The sequence below is a fragment of the Pinus tabuliformis genome, chromosome 1_1, assembly GCF_031772625.1.
Source record: "Pinus tabuliformis cultivar Carrire ecotype Pingquan chromosome 1_1, CPIR1, whole genome shotgun sequence".
NCBI lineage: Eukaryota > Viridiplantae > Streptophyta > Pinopsida > Pinales > Pinaceae > Pinus > Pinus tabuliformis.
Genome location: NC_142297.1, coordinates 489,070,915 through 489,089,534, shown reverse-complemented (window position 1 = coordinate 489,089,534; position 18,620 = coordinate 489,070,915). Strand labels below are relative to the sequence as shown.

The 18,620-nt window shown below is 43.1% G+C and overlaps 1 protein-coding gene across 1 annotated transcript; it reads right to left on the bottom strand.

Annotated features, from left to right (window-relative positions):
• Nucleotides 1-6,041: 6,041 nt before the first annotated feature.
• LOC149213921 (uncharacterized) lies at nucleotides 6,042-7,302 on the bottom strand. Its single transcript, XM_089390826.1, has 2 exons — nucleotides 6,444-7,302; nucleotides 6,042-6,364 (listed from the first exon to the last, which is right to left on the bottom strand). Exons 1-2 carry the CDS (start codon nucleotides 7,300-7,302, stop codon nucleotides 6,084-6,086), a joined length of 1,140 nt encoding a protein of 379 aa, XP_089246952.1. The 3' UTR covers nucleotides 6,042-6,083.
• Between the last annotated feature and the right edge of the window lie 11,318 nt (nucleotides 7,303-18,620).

The following is an 18,620-nucleotide window of genomic DNA, read 5'->3' as shown; positions in this document are numbered from 1 at the left end:
TGTGTCCAAGTTAACAAATGATCCTATTTTGCATAACTCATGGTGGCCACCGGTTCCGACCAAAATACCAGGTGACTGTCCAAAGTTCGACGGCAAAGCCGGAGAGGATCCTCAAGCCCACGTAATGACCTATCACCTTTGGTGTTCATCTAACTCATGGCTTGATGATTCTATCCGACTGCGCCTCTTCCAGAGGACCCTCACTGGTTCAGCCGCAAAATGGTACATCGAACTTCATCGCGGTATGTTTTCAGACTTTAACTCGTTGGCTATGGCCTTTCTTACTCATTTTCAGTTACCCATTCGGTACGAGACTGGGACCCATTTGCTCACGTCTCTAAAACAGGATACGGCAACGCACATCTCTGATCATATACATGAATGGAGAAGGCGCCGTCGTTTGATTAAATTTTGGATTCCCGATCAACTCCTGACCGACTGGTTTACCACGTCCTTTGTTCCTAAAATTGCCAAAGATATTGCAATGGGGGCGTGTGTAACTGAAGAGCAAGCGATTGCGCGAGCTCAATACCTTGACTTAGTATATTCTCAGTCAGGTACTTTGTATGACTATTTGCCAGATGCCCCGAGGCACGGACAAACCAAAGCTCCACCGAAACCGTCTGTGGATGGAGTTATTGGCTCCGTGAATTCACCAAGTAAGAAATCAACCGCAAACTCTGGGAAGCAGAAACAAAACGCCTCTAACGAGAATGCTTCTCAGAGCCCATCTATTCCTGGGAATACCTCCGAGGTAAATGCCGTTCAGTCCACCGCGGCAGACAAATCCTCGAAAGGCAAAAAGAAAGGAAAGGCCAAAGAAAAATCCGGACAACCTAAGCAAAATTCTCCTAAACCTCCCACCGAGGACGGAGCCAAGCGGAAGCCTAAGTATCCCTGCCTCATTTGCGAGGAGGATCACTACACCAAGGACTGCCCTAGGCGGCCCGAGGTTAGTCGGCTTTTAAAAGGTGCTTCAGGGTCCCCCGCCGTGCTTAAAGAGCCTTTCCCATCCCAGCAGACGCATCAGGTGGCAGACCCTTCTCAATCCTCTTCCTCGTTCGGTTCTCAAGTATTCATGGCAGGAACCATCCCCGTCCACGTCACGACTCGAACGAAAGAATATCCATCTTCAGCCGGGAAGGAGCCGGAGGTCCCCTCCAGCGCTCCCGCGTCTAGTTCTGGCCCTCTTCACATTGAACGGCCCAGCACCGAGACGATCCCCCGACCCCCTCCCAAAGGTGTACTCAGGAAGTCATCTTATAACCCCAATGCTCGTGCCGCACAGCATTATAGCATTGTCGAGGACTTAGCTCAGGCTCCGTCTGCTATGTCCGCGTTAGAAGTCCTCCAGAGCTGCCCCTCCCAGAGGAAGTCCCTGCTATCAGCAATTGGTGGCATCGACCCGGCAGATTCGGATCTCATTTCTTTCGACCTCGAAGGTTTCACGCAGAGATTACCTCATCAGGTGGCCTTCCTTATACAAGTTCTCATCAAAGGCAAGACGATTCACCGTACTGTCATTGATGAGGGAGCCTCAACCTGCATCATGTCAGTTGCTTGTTGGAAGGCTCTTGGTTCGCCTGCTCTGAGCCAGTCTCCCACCACCCTAGAGGCGTTCGATGGAAGAGAATCTCGTCCACTTGGTATCCTCCCGCGTTTACCTATCTCTTTAGAAGGGAAAACTGTAGAAGTCGAGGTTGAAGTCGTTGACGCTAATCTCACTTACAACCTCCTTCTAGGACGAAGCTGGACTTATGCCATGCAGGCCGTGGCTTCCTCTTTATTCCGTGTCGTTCGCTTTCCCCATCAAGGAAAAATCGTCACGGTGGACCAGCTGTCCTTTTTTGCTTCCTCTTCTGAAGGGAATGTACCATTCGTGGAGCATACCTTCAAATCGCTCGAGAGTGTGGGTGCCGGATTATTTAAAGATCCCTCCTTGATGGGAGTCTTTCCCCTCCCACCTCCAAATCTCGCCTCCGTTAACATGATCAGGACGCATTCTGATCCATGGGTTCTCCCTCCCGTGAATCAAGAAGACTCATGGGGCGAGATGATGCCGTTGAGCCCAGCCGAGCTCAACTACATCGAAATAGTTGCTGCATCGGCTTCAACCTCCGGACCTGCTTTTCCAAGCAGCGTTCCCGATTCACCTCAAACCTTCCCCTGGTTGGGAGAGAAGGCCACCTCGGACCCCCTGAAAGAATCATTCCCATCCGACGAGGCTATTATCGAGACTATGTCTCCCGAAGAGCTCCCTTGGTTTGATCACCACCATCGCTCTTCGTTCCTCCCTCCTTATTCGGAAATGGCCACGTGTCTCGGAAAGTTTGCTTCATGTCTCCCACATATCCCTCTCCAAACACCTATCCAGTTATATCAAGTGTCCTCGGAAGGGAACATGGGTAACATTACACAAACTTTGGCTATCGACATCTCTGTCAAAACAGGAGTTGTCGAAAATATTCATATTGGAGTCACATGTACTCCCGAGGAAATTCAAATCTACACAGATCTATTTCGTGAATTTCGTGATGTTTTCGCATGGTCTTACGAAGAAATGCCCGGCATTGACCCCAGTATCGTGGAGCACGAAATCCCTACCTATCCTGGGGCTAAGCCTGTTCGTCAGCGTTTACGCCGGTGCACCCTCGAAAGGCTGCAGCCATCAAGGCCGAAGTTGAAAAGCTTTTTCGAGCTGGTTTCATTTATGCCATTCCCCTCACGGAATGGGTATCTAATATAGTTCCTGTCAATAAAAAACAGGGCACTATTCGGGTTTGTGTTGACTATCGCGATATCAATCGCGCCTGTCCAAAAGATAACTTTCCTACGCCCTTTATTGATCAGCTTATCGATGATTGCGCAGGAAGCGAAATTTATTCGTTCATGGACGGCTTTTCTGGTTACAACCAGATCAACATAGCCCCCGCAGACCAGCACAAGACCGCTTTCATTTGTCCTTGGGGCACCTTCGCTTACAAGAAGCTACCTTTCGGTCTTAAAAATGCCGGTGCCACTTTCCAGCGTGCGATGTCGTATGCTTTCCATGATATCCGAAACATCGTACAACCTTACCTGGATGATCTACCCGCTCATTCAGCTAAACGTCAAGACCATCCATCTCATTTACGCGAAATCTTCCTTCGCTGTCGACACTACCGTATTCGACTCAATCCGCATAAGTGTGTCTTCTGCGTGGAATCTGGCCGACTACTCGGGTTTATCGTCTCCCGAGAAGGCATCCGTTTGGATCCCTTAAAGTCGAGGCCATTGTGAATCTTCCTCCCCCTGCCACTCTACAGCAATTACAAAGCTTGCAGGGAAAAGCCAATTTTCTCAGACGATTCATCCCAAATTATGCCGAGGTGGCCAAGGGTTTCACGCGATTACTAAAGCGAGACACGCCCTTTCATTGGGACGCTATCGCTCAGCAATCTTTTGAGCATCTTAAAGACCTTCTGGTCTCAGCTCCGCTCCTAAGACCTCCAAATTACCACCGTGACTACACCCTTTATCTGGCCGCCGCCGATACCACCATCGGCATGGTTTTAGTGCAAGATGATGACGATGGCTCAGAGCACGTTGTATACTATCTTAGTCGCAACCTCCTTGATACGGAGACTCGCTATGCATATGTCGAAAAGTTGGCATTGGCTGCTGTATGTGCCGTCCAACGTTTCCGTCATTACATCCTGTTGCGCACGACGACCGTGATCTCTGACTGCAACCCCATGACCTATATTTTATCACGTCAGTTGCTGGGGGGCAAATACTCGAAGTGGATCGTAATCCTCCAAGAGTTCGACTTGGAATTTACTGCCGCCAAGTCCAAGAAATCCCTGGTCTTTGCTGAACTGCTCTGTTCCTTACCATCTCAATCTGCACCATCTCATTTAGAGGAGCGAATTCCGGATGAAACACTCTTTCTCATCAGCACTCTCGACCCATGGTACGGAGACATCATTGTATATTTACAAACGTCTTCGTTTCGTCCTAATACATCAAAAGAAGCCCGACGACAGATCCGTCATCAGGCTCAACCGTATCGCATTTTGGGCGACACCCTGTACCGCCTCGGCGTCGATTCCCTTCTTCGCCGATGCTTAACTCTCGAGGAAGCTGAGCGAGTCATGAATGACTGCCACTCCGGCGCTTGTGGTGGCCACATGTCCGGATACGCTACCGCTCAAAAGATCCTCCGCGCTGGTTATTTCTGGCCCTCTATATTCAAAGATTGTATCCTTGCTGTACGCGCATGCCATGAATGCCAGGTTTACCACCGGAAGATGCGTGCACCTGTTGCACCACTGCACCCTGTGGTAACCGTAGGTCCATTTGCCAAATGGGGCATCGATTATACGTCCTGTAACCCTCGTTCGGCCGGGGGGCATGGGTACATTATCGTTGCCGTGGATTATTTCACCAAGTGGGCCGAAGCAATGCCTACATTAAACGAAGACGGTCACACAGCGGCGCAGTTTCTATTCAATCATATCATCACTCGCTTCGGAGTCCCTCAGGCTATCGTTACAGATCATGGAAAGCATTTCCGAAATCATATGATGACAGAGTTAACAAACCAGTTAGGCTTGCGTCAAGATAGTTCGTCACCCTACTATCCTCAATCTAACGGTCAAGTTGAAGCTGTGAACAAAGTTTTGATCACCATGCTTCAACGCACCGTCAATACGCACAAGTCAAACTGGCATCTAATGCTTTTCCCAGCCTTGTGGGCCTACCGGACTTCTGTGAAGGATGCCACCGGTTTCACCCCGTTTCAACTAGTCTATGGACTGGAGGCTACCCTTCCCGTCGAATGTGAAATTCCTTCATTAAAATTAGCTGTCGAGTTGCTTCCCAACACCACTTCGGTGGAGGAACGACTTCTTTACCTAGAACGGTTAGACGAGACTCGTCGTTTGGCCTCTCTGGCTATCGAAGCGCAGAAGAAGAGAGTCAAGGCTCACTTCGATCAAAATATTCATCCTCGTTCCTTTGTTGAGGGAGATTTAGTACTGCTCTACGATCAAGCTAAGGATAAGCTGGGGGCAGGAAAACTCGAATCCATGTGGTTAGGCCCCTACATCGTGAAACGTGTTTTACAAAAGGGCGCATATGAGTTGATTGATTATGAAGGGAATCCTCTTGACAAGCCCCGAAATGGGCTCTATCTGAAGAAGTACTATGCATAACTGCTCACAGTCACTTTGTATATACGTGTGTTTTTGAGTTTTTACTGCATGAGTTTCTTTTGCTTTGGTGTGAAGGCGTGTTTTTGCCCCTTATTATGCTTTCTCTTTCCTGCGCAGATGTCTCGTACTCCTTATGTTGGTTTCGCTGATGGTGCCTGCCGTAGTACTTGTAATTTGTCTTCGGCAGCGTGGGTGATCTACGATCCTCACGGGGAGTTGATAAACCTGCAGGGTGTGTGCCTAGGTCGTACCACTAACAACGTTGCCGAGTACAGTGCTGTAATAGAATTACTTGCCGAAGCAGTTGACCTCGGCATCCGAGAGCTAGTGGTGAACCTGGACTCCCAGTTGGTGGTCCATCAACTAAACAGGCGATATTCCGTCAGAGACCAGCGCATATTAAGGTTATACCTACGTGTGAGATTGTTAGAACGAAGTTTTGATTACATTACTTATCAGCATATTCCGAGACGATTAAATACGTTGACTGATGCATTGGCAAATCGTGTATTAGACAGACATTTGCGAAACAGATAAACATCATGCAAGGAAGGAAAGAACAGCATAGTAAGACCATAAGCATATGTAAATAAATCATTCCAAGCATAGTTTGCACGTGTGTTTTTAAGCTTGCATTAAACATATAAAATCCATGAGTCAAGTGTCATGCAAATCCATACATAAGATCACAAATTGTACTGAACAAACGCATAACACAAGATAACACATCATCACATGTAACAACGACTCATCCAAAAACCGGTATGTATATATATATATATCGTGTGGCGCACTGAGGCGCTCAAAAATAGAAGTACGTGTCCAAAAATCTCAGTACATCCGAGTCATAATGTCTCAAAATAAACAGTGGAAATAAAACCTAGGTGACTAATCGGCTGGGTGGTGCTCTCTGTAGTACACGGCCGCTCGTGCTACCCGCCTCAGAAGGCGGTGCACTCTGGGTTCCACACCCACTGTGTGGATCTGATGCTCCACAGGGACCTCCTCAACCCCCTGGAAATCCGGTACCCCCTCCAGCAACCCCTCAAGGTTGCGAGCCACAACCTCTGGCGTGTTGGCCTCTGGAGGGGCTAAGGCCAAAGCTCCGGCTCCTGGGCCCTCTCTCCGTGCCGTGACAGCCAGGCCAATCGGTCTAGTAGGCCCTACATCTGCGTGACAAGACATTTATTAGGACATGTACATAATAAAAAAAATATACAAAACTCAAAAAGACAAAAAGTGTCATACCTGCATCATCCCACTGTTCACCCGGAGGCAGCACCAAGTCAGGATCATTGCGGAAATCCATCCCTGCATATGGCCAATCCTGTACGAAGATCTCCTGTTGGTCCAACCAGTCTCTGAAATATACCCCCCAGCTATGTGGTCGGCCGCCACCCCCACGTGGCATAATCCGAGCCCATCGAGTGGCCCTCGTCTCTCGAGGATCTCTGGGGGCATCCACAGCCATAGACTGCAGCCGCATGGCTGGTACTCGCTCCAGAATAAGCGGGACCAGGATCGATCCATACCCGAACTGCTTCGTCTCTCCGCGACGGCAGTTGCTCAACTGCCTTTTCATATTGTTGCACACTGCAGTGCACCAGTCGAACACGGTAGGCTCGAGACACTCGAGGGCTAGTAGGAGATGAGTCTTGGACGCCTCATGGTTCGCCATGCTGCCCGCTGCCCGGGTCACCATGAACAGGATGGTGCGCAACACTATGTCTCTCACTGTGGGGATCGAGCACTTCCCACTCCGCGTCTTTACTGCCCCTGGGCAAACCTCAGCCATTAAGTCATCCAGGGTACCACCGCTAGGTCGCTGCCCCTCTAAGATGGGCCTCCCACCTCGGCGCGACAGCCCAGTCAAGAAGAAGATGTCCATATGATCGAACTCGATGTCGTGACCGCGGATGGTGAATTTTTGGTCCACCGGGTTCCATGCCCTGATCAGCAGCTCCAGCAAATCATGTTGGGCCCTTAGACGCGGCGTCAGGAAGAATTTCATGAATCCACACGCCCGCATGGCGTTGCAACAATTTACGTCTCCCCAAGCAGCCACATCCTCCACATCGTGAACTCTCTCTTGCCATTGAAAAGCCATGATGTCCTGCATGAACAATAAAAACCGATCAGAAGTGCTTCCAGGTAAAAATTCACGTTCATTTTCAAAAAAACAAAATTTTTCCGCGCCAGCGCGACTGTTTTAGAAACAGCCGCGCTGACAATGGCAGCTCTTTGTTAAAAATGCGAGGTCAGCGCGGAAGAACACGCCTTTTCCGCGCTGACCCGAAGTTGGTTACATTGCCTATTTTTCGATCAGCGCGACCCCGTGGGCAATTTCCGCGCTGACCGAGGGCGCACCCATGCAAATAAAAAATGCCCAATTGGGCCTATTCGACCGTTAAAAAACTCCTAAAATGAACCAGAATGCAGGGCAAAGGAATGGGAACCTACCTGGAAGAAGCAGATCTGAAAATGGTCTCCGGATGGGCTGGAAATCGCTCCGTCAACTTTTTGGCTTCTCCACGTTCTTCGCACTCCAAATAGTAAAATGGTAAAAATGACTTATTACCCCCCCTATTTATAGTAAAAACTCCTAAATTACCATATTTTTTGGGTTTTTACCATTTTTTGCCATAAAACTAGCCTTGGTTCTGTTTTCAAGCATGTTTCAATATGTTTTTTACGTATATCGAATGGATTTATGCGGGTAGTGCCCTTGTGCAGGTACAGGTATCGCAGCTTGGTCATGACAGTCCACGATTCATGTGATTCCAAAGTGTCGTCTCTAAGCTCTTCTCCGACGTTAAACAAGAGAAGATGGCCGAGCTCCCTTTCAGCTCGTTAAAGGGAACGAAAGGCGGTCGTTTTTAAGCTCTTTTTCCGACCGTTAAACCAAAAAGATCGCCGGGTGCTTGTCGTTTCGCACTCGATATTGGCTCTAAAACGACGTGTCTTCGACCACTTTTTTACTTTTTCCGGTCGGCGACACTATTTATGAAAAGTACTCCCCGGTTGTAATGACCGGGCGGTTCTTTCGAGCACAGTTTTATACTTTTTCGGGCTCGAGAGACACAACTGTACGAAAAAGGACCCCCCTGGAGCCTCCTTTTCCGCATTCTTTTCAGACTCTCGAAACAAGAAAAGAAGCCGAGTTTTTCCTTTGTCAGGCTCGTTAAACACTCAATGACATTGGATATTGTCAACATGACACACATCAAGCATATGTTACCCCCGTCAAGCTTGTCGTCCAAAAATAATCGGGGTACCTGCCTGCAAAGGTGGGGAAAATGGAACTTTGATTACAGTCGTCTCGGCAGTACGTCGCTCTTGAACACGGCACTCCGCTGTTTCGTGACTGGGTGGGGTCATCTCATCTCGTTTTCACTAAACTCCATGGGTTTGGGACATCCTATTTGACCTCTCATCTGTTTATTGCCATCATCATCCTACCCGCTGCTCATTTGATGTCAAGTACTGCCAAATCCGTTATAGTGCCGTTATGTGTTCAAGAGAAGTTGTCCTCTGCCACAAAGCAACCTCGTTCGCTATCTCATCACAAATTATTATACCTCTGTCTCGTGTCGCTGATGTGGGAATCATTATGGCCCACCTTCGATCAGGGCCACTTCTCGTCGACTTCAACTCATTATCCGAGAAAGTGACTTAGAGACTCCTTCCAGGTGCCTTGGAGCCTGCATGCCTCAATGGCAGGTTCCTCGTGTTCGACGCAAGGTTTACATCATTGACCTACGATCGAATGATTCCGTGGGTGTTCGACACCAACTCATTGATTCACACGCTACGGATTGTACCTATAGTACCTTGAGGGCCATTGTCATTATTGGTGGTACCTCTCGCGTCTGTTAACGGTTCTCATCATTGACCGGTAATCAGGCGATGTTCATACATGTTCGACTCCAACCCCTGTATTCACATGTGTGGACCTGTACTCTGTTCGGGTCGAGATGGAGCGCAAGACCCTGGATCCTTGCTCACTGTGGTCCAGGCTGCGATTTTGTGGATAATCATTACATGACTCATCGATGGATGGCTGCGCCCATACCTGAGTCTTCATGGATGGCTGCGACCATACCTTGTCTTTATTATGGTCTCTTTAGCTGGGTGGCTGCGTCCATACCATAGACCAGTCTTGCATGTCTTTTGGATGGCTGTGCCCATACCTAGACTGCGTGTACATGATTGTCAGAGATTTTTCGGTACTTCCTGGTGGTGTTCCAGTTCGGCGTGTGTTGTAAAGCATTTCACCCCTCCCACTCTCTCGGTCTTCATGCTTTAGGGGGCATCTGTTACACAGTAATTTATCACTGCCTTCCTGTCAGTCACCCTGCTGTGTCCAAGAAGTCACAATCACTAAATGTTTGCTCCCTGAACTGGCTAAAAACCCATTTTTCCAAAGTTTTGTGCATCAGCGCGTCTGTTCCTAAAATAACCGCGATGACCAGCGCCCCACAGTCTATTTCGTGCGCTGCCATCGCGGAAGAACATCACTTTTCCGCGATGACGCACAGCGCGGCTTTCACGTGTCCTTCCGCGCTGACATGGCTTGTTCAGTTGTTGTCATGTGCTGACAGCGCGGCAGTCTCCATATAATCCGCGCTGATCCAGTTTGGGCGAATTTGTTCAAACAACCAGCCTTCCAGATCTCTCCAGGCTTGGTTGTTAGCTTTGTGAATGTCGACTCCCTTCTATGGCATGCCTGTTCGACCTTTTGCAACTACTCCCCTTGAAGATAAGCTCATCCTTCCACCTTTTTAGGAGACTCCTTCTCCTATATAAACTTCCACCATTACCATGAGCAGCTGGTTAGAAAATAGCTAGACTTAGCTTGGATTATACAAGAGCTTGTAGTGCTCAGATTGCTGCTATAGGTGTGGTGTGTTAGGAGTGGAAGTGATTGATTGCTTTGGGAAGTTTGTTTGTGACATTTGTGTGAGAGAGAGAGACTAGTTTGTCTTGGGAGAACCATCCTCAAAGGTGAATGCTTGAGATACATGCTGACTGATCCCTCCTGAGAAGTTTATCGACGTCAGAACATTTGGTTGTACTCTTCTCTATTCTGATTAATAATAGATGACTGCTATTATTGTTCCATTCTCGTTTGTTTATGCAATGGATAAATGTGAATTATGTCTTTTCTGACTGGCATATAGTTACTTTTACTAGATTTCACGCTTGCGTTTGCTTTCCCTTCGTGTGTGCAGGTGTCCGTTCGCGGGGATCGCGGAAGACTATGACCAGCTGAAGCGAAGGAGCAAGGGAAACATCCCCTCGACAAACGACAGCGCAGGAATCCAAGTAGGTGCTCTTTACTTCTTGTCTAATTGTAACTAGGAACATGCGTGGCAGCATTGTGTGATTGTTGCTAGACCCCTGTTGGGCTAGTAGGGATCGCCTCTATCCGTAGAGGGGATTTACCTTCTCAACACTCCTCCACCATGGAATCTACCCACACTGGTTGGGAAACTACCTCCTCAAATGAAGAAGGCTCAAAATCAATAAGTTTTGTCATAAGTGTCATATATCCAGTATACGTGTTTAGTGACTTCCTCTGCCTACACAAGGATGTAGGAGCTCCCACATGATCTTGTGCATCCTGCATCAACCTATCAGCCTCTCTAGTTCTCTTTCTCCCCTATTTGGAAGATTAGGGTTGAGTGGTTGCCTCCATTCGGCCTCCTTTATGCTCCTCCATGTGTGTTTTCTCCACAACATCCTGAGGCTCTAATTTAGGCTCCTCTTTTGGAGCTAGAATCTCCTCCTCTAGTGCAATGCTCATCTCTTGCTCTAAAGAGTGTCTCATAGCATTATCCTCATCAAATATGACATATCTTCTCATCACTTTCATCCTGAGTGAGGGAAAATACACCTAATAGTTATGAGGTGTCTATGTGTGTCCTACAAAGATCCCCATCTCAGTTGTAGGCTCCAACTTTTTCTTGTTACCGTTCGATACATGAAAATAGCTTGTGGCTCCAAAAATTCGAAAATGGGATACATCTAGCTTCCTCCCAGAGAAAGATTCTTCGGGTGTGATTATGCCAAGTATTTTGTGAGGACATTAGTTTTGAAAATAAATTAGTGTATTGCATGCTTCTACCCATAGATATAGTGGTAGTCCTTGATCATACAACATTGCTCTTGCAACCCTTACAATTCTTTTGTTTTTCCTCTCTACCACCCCATTTTATTGTGGGTTGTGGGGTGTAATTAGTTCTCTTCTAATTCCTTCCTTGGCACAAAAATATTTGAAATCATTAGACACAAATTCTCCTCCATTATCACCTCTCAGGGATTTAAATTTCTGACCAATCTCATTTTTAACCAATTCTTTGAATTCAGCAAATTTTGAAAACACTTCATCTTTTTTCTTCATAAAATAGATTCAGCACTTGCATGAAAAGTTATATATGAAAATTACACAATGCCTATGATTTTCAACTAATATTGTATAAAACGGTCCACACACATATGAGTGAACTCACTGCAAGATTGCTCCAACTCTGCTATCTTGGCCTTAGAAGGATGCTTTGACATATTTTCCAATATTGCATCCATTGCAAACATCATGTTGGTCAAGGGTGCATTTTGGAAGTCTCATGGTGATTTATTGCATGATTATCAATGATCCATGGGGTAAGTGACCCATGTGTTTATGCCAGAGTTCTCCAACATCTCGACTCTGAACATATTTTGCTTTGCTTCTCAATGCAGAGCATGCATCCACCTCTAGCTTGTAGATATTTTTCACTCTAAAACCAATTTTTTTTATTTGTACAATAGTAACATTCTTCACATAATTTTTCCCCTTATTGAACACCACATCGTAACGTTTTTCCTATAATACATCTATGAAATCAAATATTTCTTCATCCCACGCATGTACATTACATTTTTTAGGTGAAGATGGGAGTGTAACTCCCTCTTAAAGGTGATAGTACCAATCCCTTTGGTATTATATCACCCATCATCTCCAATTTCTATGTGTAATTGTAGGTCCTTCTCTTCCAGGCTGTTGAAGAACTCTTTAGATCTTGTCATATGAAATGAGGCTCCAAATTCCAAGTACCATACATTTCCTCATACAGTACTTTCCATGCATGCAATGAGGGTGAAATCCAATTTGAATTGTGATGCAAGAGCATCACCTCCTTCTCCTCCTGCAAACTTCTTCTCAGATTTCTTGTGCAAATACTTGGTTGCATAGTATCCATATTCATGGAAGTGAAAACATTTAATTTTGTTGAGGTCCTTCTTCTTTCCCTGGTTCTGGCTAGATTCTAGATTTTCTTGGGCCTTTTTTTCCTTTTCTTTCTTTCTCTCGCTCGCCAAGGCAAATTTTTCTACCTCCTCATCTCTGGTTGTGACACCATCTCTAGTGTTTCTTTTGATCTTCTCCTGCATCAAATCAACCCAAATTCTCTCCCAATCTGGTAGCTTATCTCTTCCATTAATTGAATCTTGATAGTTGTGCCAAAATTTCGGAAGGCCAAGGAGTGTTAAGCTCACAATTTCGGATGATATCACATTTTATCCTACTCCTCCAAGTTCATCTCGAACTTGGGTGACCCTGGATAGGTATTGTGGAATGTTTTCATTTTTGTATTCGAATGCTCTTGAGTTTATCTCTCAATGCCAATTTCTTGGCATCATTGTTGCTTTGGAAGAGATTTGTGAGAGTTTTACACATTTCAAAGGGATTCTCCTCTCCATGAAAATTCGAAACCACGTGATCTCTGACACCCTTCAAAATAATCCTCCTGGCCTTTGGTTTGTCTTTCTTCCACTGAGAAAGTTCTTGTGCATCTTATGCTATTGGTTTCAGAATATCAATTTGTATATATTCCCATACTCCATTGTCATCCAGGATAGCTTCCATCCTGTCTTTCCAAGCACAACAATTTTTGATGCCCTCCAATGCATACCAAGCCTCAATCCATTGAAAGACATTTTTTCTTACACTTAAGAGAATCTGCACCAAAAACTCTACAAATTGAAATTTCTCTGAGAGAATATCTAGAACAATGTTTCTATATTGTCTTATGATTCTCTTATACCATGTAGAAATTTCAATAAATGTACTACTGCTAATGAAATTGAGTTGAAATCAAGAGAAAAAATTCTTCTATTATTATGCAGAAAGGAAAACACAATAGAAACACATGAAACCATCAAAAAACAAGGAACAAAATGAGAATATGGATCAATTATAATGTATTGCTTCAATCATGAAGCACACCCTGCACTGCAATTATGATCCCCTGCTCATTGACCTGCTATGACCAACACTTAGCCAATTCACACTAGATCTTTGGAGGCTTCTGATTGTAACCCCTCAAAAGTTTCACCAAAGTCTCGTTGACTACTTATGTCAGCCCATATCTTTATGGATGGAATGTTGTAGAGATATTTAGATTCATGTCCATCTTCTCCCACAATGTAGTCCAAAATACACTAAGAAATCTTGTGTCCATGTCTAAAATAATGCTCCTTGGTATCCCAAAGTGCACCCAAACTTATCCAAAGAACAAGTTCTCTACTTCCTATATATTGATGGTATTTTTACAGGGCATCAAAACATACATCTTGTTGAACCTGTCAACTACCAAAACCATGTAGTCATGTCCCTTCCTAGTTGTTGGTAAACCTCCCATAAAGTCCATGGAAATGTTTTCCCAAGGATGAGTGGGCACATGTAAGGGATAATATAGACCTTGTTTCTTGTTACTAGGCTTGATGGTATAACAAAGCATACATCCTCTTATGGACCTAGCTACTTGTTATTTCATCTTAGGCCAATAAACAAACCTCTTCAAGTTGGTCACTTTCTTCCCTACACCAAAGTGCCTTGCAACCTTGGAGGTGTGAACCGCTCTAATCAGTTGCAACGGTTCACCTTCAAGAACGCATAACTTATCTAGCCTATAGAGTAACTAGATTAGATCACCCCTAATCTATTGTGACCTCCCTTGAGGTCCTTCCCTTAGGAGGGGCACTAATAGGAGGCATTGACTGATGTAGTGCACCCAACATAATCCATACTTATCACACTCCATGCTTCCCTTAACCTTGAATATCACTCACAATGATACCTTAATGTTTTTTGTCTCTGATGATATCGATATCACTTGATCTTGAAAGTATGTTTCAGGTGGTTCATTACTCATGCAATAGAGACCCTTTTAAACAAGGCTCTACACTTATTTAGTACCTTTCAAAAGACATGTTTTCCTTTATTGAGAGAAAGCATGACCTTGTGGCCCAAGCATTTTTCTTTATGAGATTAACATTGTGATTTTATGAGACTCCACATGGTTTCATGCCCCTTGTTACACCTCCAAATGTTTAAACATTGTACTAGGAAGCCAAGGTGTTGGCTTGTTTGATGATGTGCCTGACTTGACCCTATTTGATGGACACCCCCAAGTTGACCTTGACCCTATTTATGGACACACCCAGGTTGACCTTGACCCTATTTGATGGATGTTAACTTGTTCCAAACCAAAATTAGGATGGCCATCACTAAGATGACTTGGTATATTTGGTACATTATGTCCATGTACCACTTCTTACCTTAGAACCTACCACATCACCCCCATGTTCCTTAGAAGGGTGACATAGGCATTCTTGGATGATTCCAACGTGGAATAGAAGTTATTTGGAGATATACCCATGTAATTTGATGATTTTTCAGAGTGAAGAGCACTCATGAGCCTATTTATCAATTGCTTGATGGAGATTTCCCATTATGAGAGGATGGTATCATCATGGAGAGCCTTTGTTCCCACACTTGTGGGTTATTTTGATGCATTTATTATGTTTTAAACTTATCTTAAGGTTGGTGTGTGACCTTTAGGCCTCGTTGAATGCTCAAGTAAAAAATGTAGGGATTTTATTTGTAAATTAATGAAAAGTGACTTGATTACCCTTATAAAAATATAAGAGGTCCACTTTCATTTTGAATTATCGCACAACACAACACCTCTCTCTTTGAATAATTGTACATTAGTTCTCTTGTCCTTTTCTCTTGAATGCAATCTGATCTTGATGGTGAAATTTTCCTTTCAAAGGGATATTTTTGCATGAGGAGACTTGTCCTGGATTGATGAAGTGATTCTTGATTGAATTTTGTAAGTTTATTATTGATTTTCTTGCATTTTTCATACAAAATTGTGAAATTAAGGTTTCAATTTGCCATATTAAAAAGTGAATATCTTTTCTGAAATATTGTTTTTTTATGCTTTGAAAAAAGTATTCTTTCAAGAATCCATCAAGGGAACTTGGCTCATGCATCCCTTGACCTTAAATTTCTACTTAAATAAAGTTGCTAAGGTTTCTAAGAGAGACTTCCTAGTCCTCTACCCACCTCATCTAGGTTCCTCTATCATTAATTGCACCATCATTGACTCCATTTCCAATTTGAGAGAAGGCTCTAGACTACCTTGTGGTGGTTATTTAAAATTTATCCTTTCTCTCTTAAATTTATGGTAACTTAGGTGAAGGTTAGCTTAAATATTCATTTAATAGCAATTTATTGTCCATTTGTTATTTGCCCTATTGAATAGGATGTTGGATTCACAATTATTTTAAGAGGGGGAGGTGAAACAATATAATGATAATTTTTACTTATTTAAACATTCAGACATCATAAACATCAATCTTATACCCTTATGGGAGAAAACCACAAAAACAACAAAACTTATTTATATGAAATATATTGTAGGGACCAACCTAGAGGAGACATCAATACCCACTACTACAAATATTTCTATATTCCAACCTACTTCACCAAATTTAATTGCTTCTTCACATTGTATATTAGTAGATTTTTCTTTCACCAAGCATACTTGCTACTTTTTCCTTCACCGGGTCTACTCGTTGCTTCTTCCTTCACTAGGTCTACTTCTCCTAAAACTTGTTGCTTTTAGCTTCTTCCTAAGAATGAACTTGTGCAACATGCCATGTATCTGATTTTGGAAATATGATTCTAAAATTTCTACCATATATACCTAGATATCTCTTCTCTACCTCCTACATATTTCATAGTTTGATAATCATAGAAAGAAAGTTATATGAAAAATTCCAATATGACTTGTTTGAAGCATTTTTTAGGAGCATTCGGGAACACTAAATTACTTAGATTATGTCTCCCAAATTATAATGAAACAAGGTCTAAATTTTCTAAAATGGATACCTTGAGATCTCTTCCATGTCTTTTCCATATTTCAAAGTGTAAAACATCTCACAAAGAAATTTATAGAAAAAATACCAAGTTCACTTGTTTGAAGCATGTTTCAAGAGCATTCAGAAAGCCTAAATTCCTCAATGCATATCTTTGAAATTATATCAAACGAAAACTTCAAATTTTAAAAACAATTACATGAATATATTTTGTTTGTATCCTCCAAGTTTCACAATGTGAAACATCCTAAAAGAAAATTTATAGTGAAAAATGTGAAGTTGACCTGTTTGGCGCAAATTTCTAGAGAATTCAGGAAGCCTAACTTCCTCAAAGCATATCTCCAAAATTTTAGCAAACCAAGCTCTGAAATTTTAACCACAGTTACATGAAGATATTATTTCTATATCCACCTAGTTTCATGTTTTGAAACATCCCAGAAGAAAATTTATAATGAAAATTCCAAGTTGACATCTTTGAAGCATATTTCAGGAGTATTGAGAAACCATAACTTCCTCAAATATTATCTCTGAAATTATCATAAACCAAATTCTGAAATTTGAACCACGAGTACATGAATATATTCTATCTGTATCCTCCAAGTTTCATGCTTTGAAAATTGCAAAAGAAAATATAGTGAAAATTCCAAGCTAACATGTTTGAAGCAGATTTTAGGAGCATTCAAGAATCCTAACTTCTTCAGAGCATAAATCTGACTTTATAGAAAAATAAGGTCTAAAATTTTAACCACATGTACAATAATATCTTATTTCTAGCTCCTCTAAATTTCACAGTCTAAAACATCCTAGAAGAAAATCTATAGTGAAAATTCCAAGATTACATGTTTGAAGCAGATTTAAGGAGCATTAAAGAATCCTAACTTCCTCAAAGCATACCTCTGAAATTATAGTGAACCAAGTTCTAAAATTTTAATCCCATGTACATGAAGATTTTCTTTATATCTCCTCCAAGTTTCACAATTTGAAACATAAGAAAAGAAAAAATTATAGCAAAAACACTAAGATGACTCATTCACCCCATAATTCACATTTTTGCTTCCACCTTTAAACTCCAACAATCACCCCAAAAATATTCCTCAACTCCTCTTTTGAATCTCATATATTTTCTTTCTTAGGTTCACATCAAATGAACTCATCTATCATTTATTTAGAGTAATTTCTACGTTCACTTACAGGGCCAACTTGTAAAACTAGTTGGGTCAGCCTGTTCGTACTTTGGTGGTCATCTTAACGAAATCCTTCATATATCCTCATTCCTATGGGGTTAGAGGGAGTTTCATATATCATTGGAAGGGTCTCGGAATAAGCATTCCAACCATATATCCTATGCTCCAATTTTATCTATGAAATTTGATTAAAAATTCCTTCAAAGATAGGGTATCCAAACTAGGCATCAAAACTCCAAAAACAATATTTCCAAGAATCTGCATCTTGGACATAACTAGTCTCTCCCTACCTTTGACATCAATGACAATAGTATCTCCAACAAAGGAATGAATTGAATAAATATAAAAGGACAAAAACTAGCATTAATTGCATGTTTTCTGTTGGAAATACTTCGGGGGGGGGAATCAGTATTTCTTTTTAAATCATTACATTTACCAGTTAAATCAATTATATTAGAACACAAAATGAACAATAGGAACAAATATTTTTATTAATATAATATTTAAAATAAATTAGGTACAATGTATATAGGGCTCCAACCCATTTCCAAGCACCAACTTGGTCTTTTATGTGGCTCCAACCTCTAGGGCACCAACCTTGTCTTGTCAAGGCACCAACCTTGGATTTAGGAGCACCAACTCCAAGGAAACCAATCCTTCCAATTCTGAGGCACCAACCCCAAGGGCTCCAACCCTCTCTTATCAAGGCACCAACCCTCTAGGCTCCAACCCACTGTTATAGACATATTTGGGCACATCAACCCCAAACTCATATGTCGATGATATTAGGGTTCATCAACCCCTAAAATGGTTTTTTTATGCCCTAAAGAAACTTAGTCATCTGAATGCCTCATTCCCCAGAAGTTCCATCTCAAAAATCATCCAGAAAGTGCCTGAAATGAATCATTGTTGAAACCCATGTGTTAGGGTGAGGTGCATCTCAGGTGCTGCACTGTCAAAGTGAGATGCATCGTAGTTTGGCCCTTTAGTAAGTGCGATGGGCGAGGTTGGACAAAATTCTGGGACAATTTTT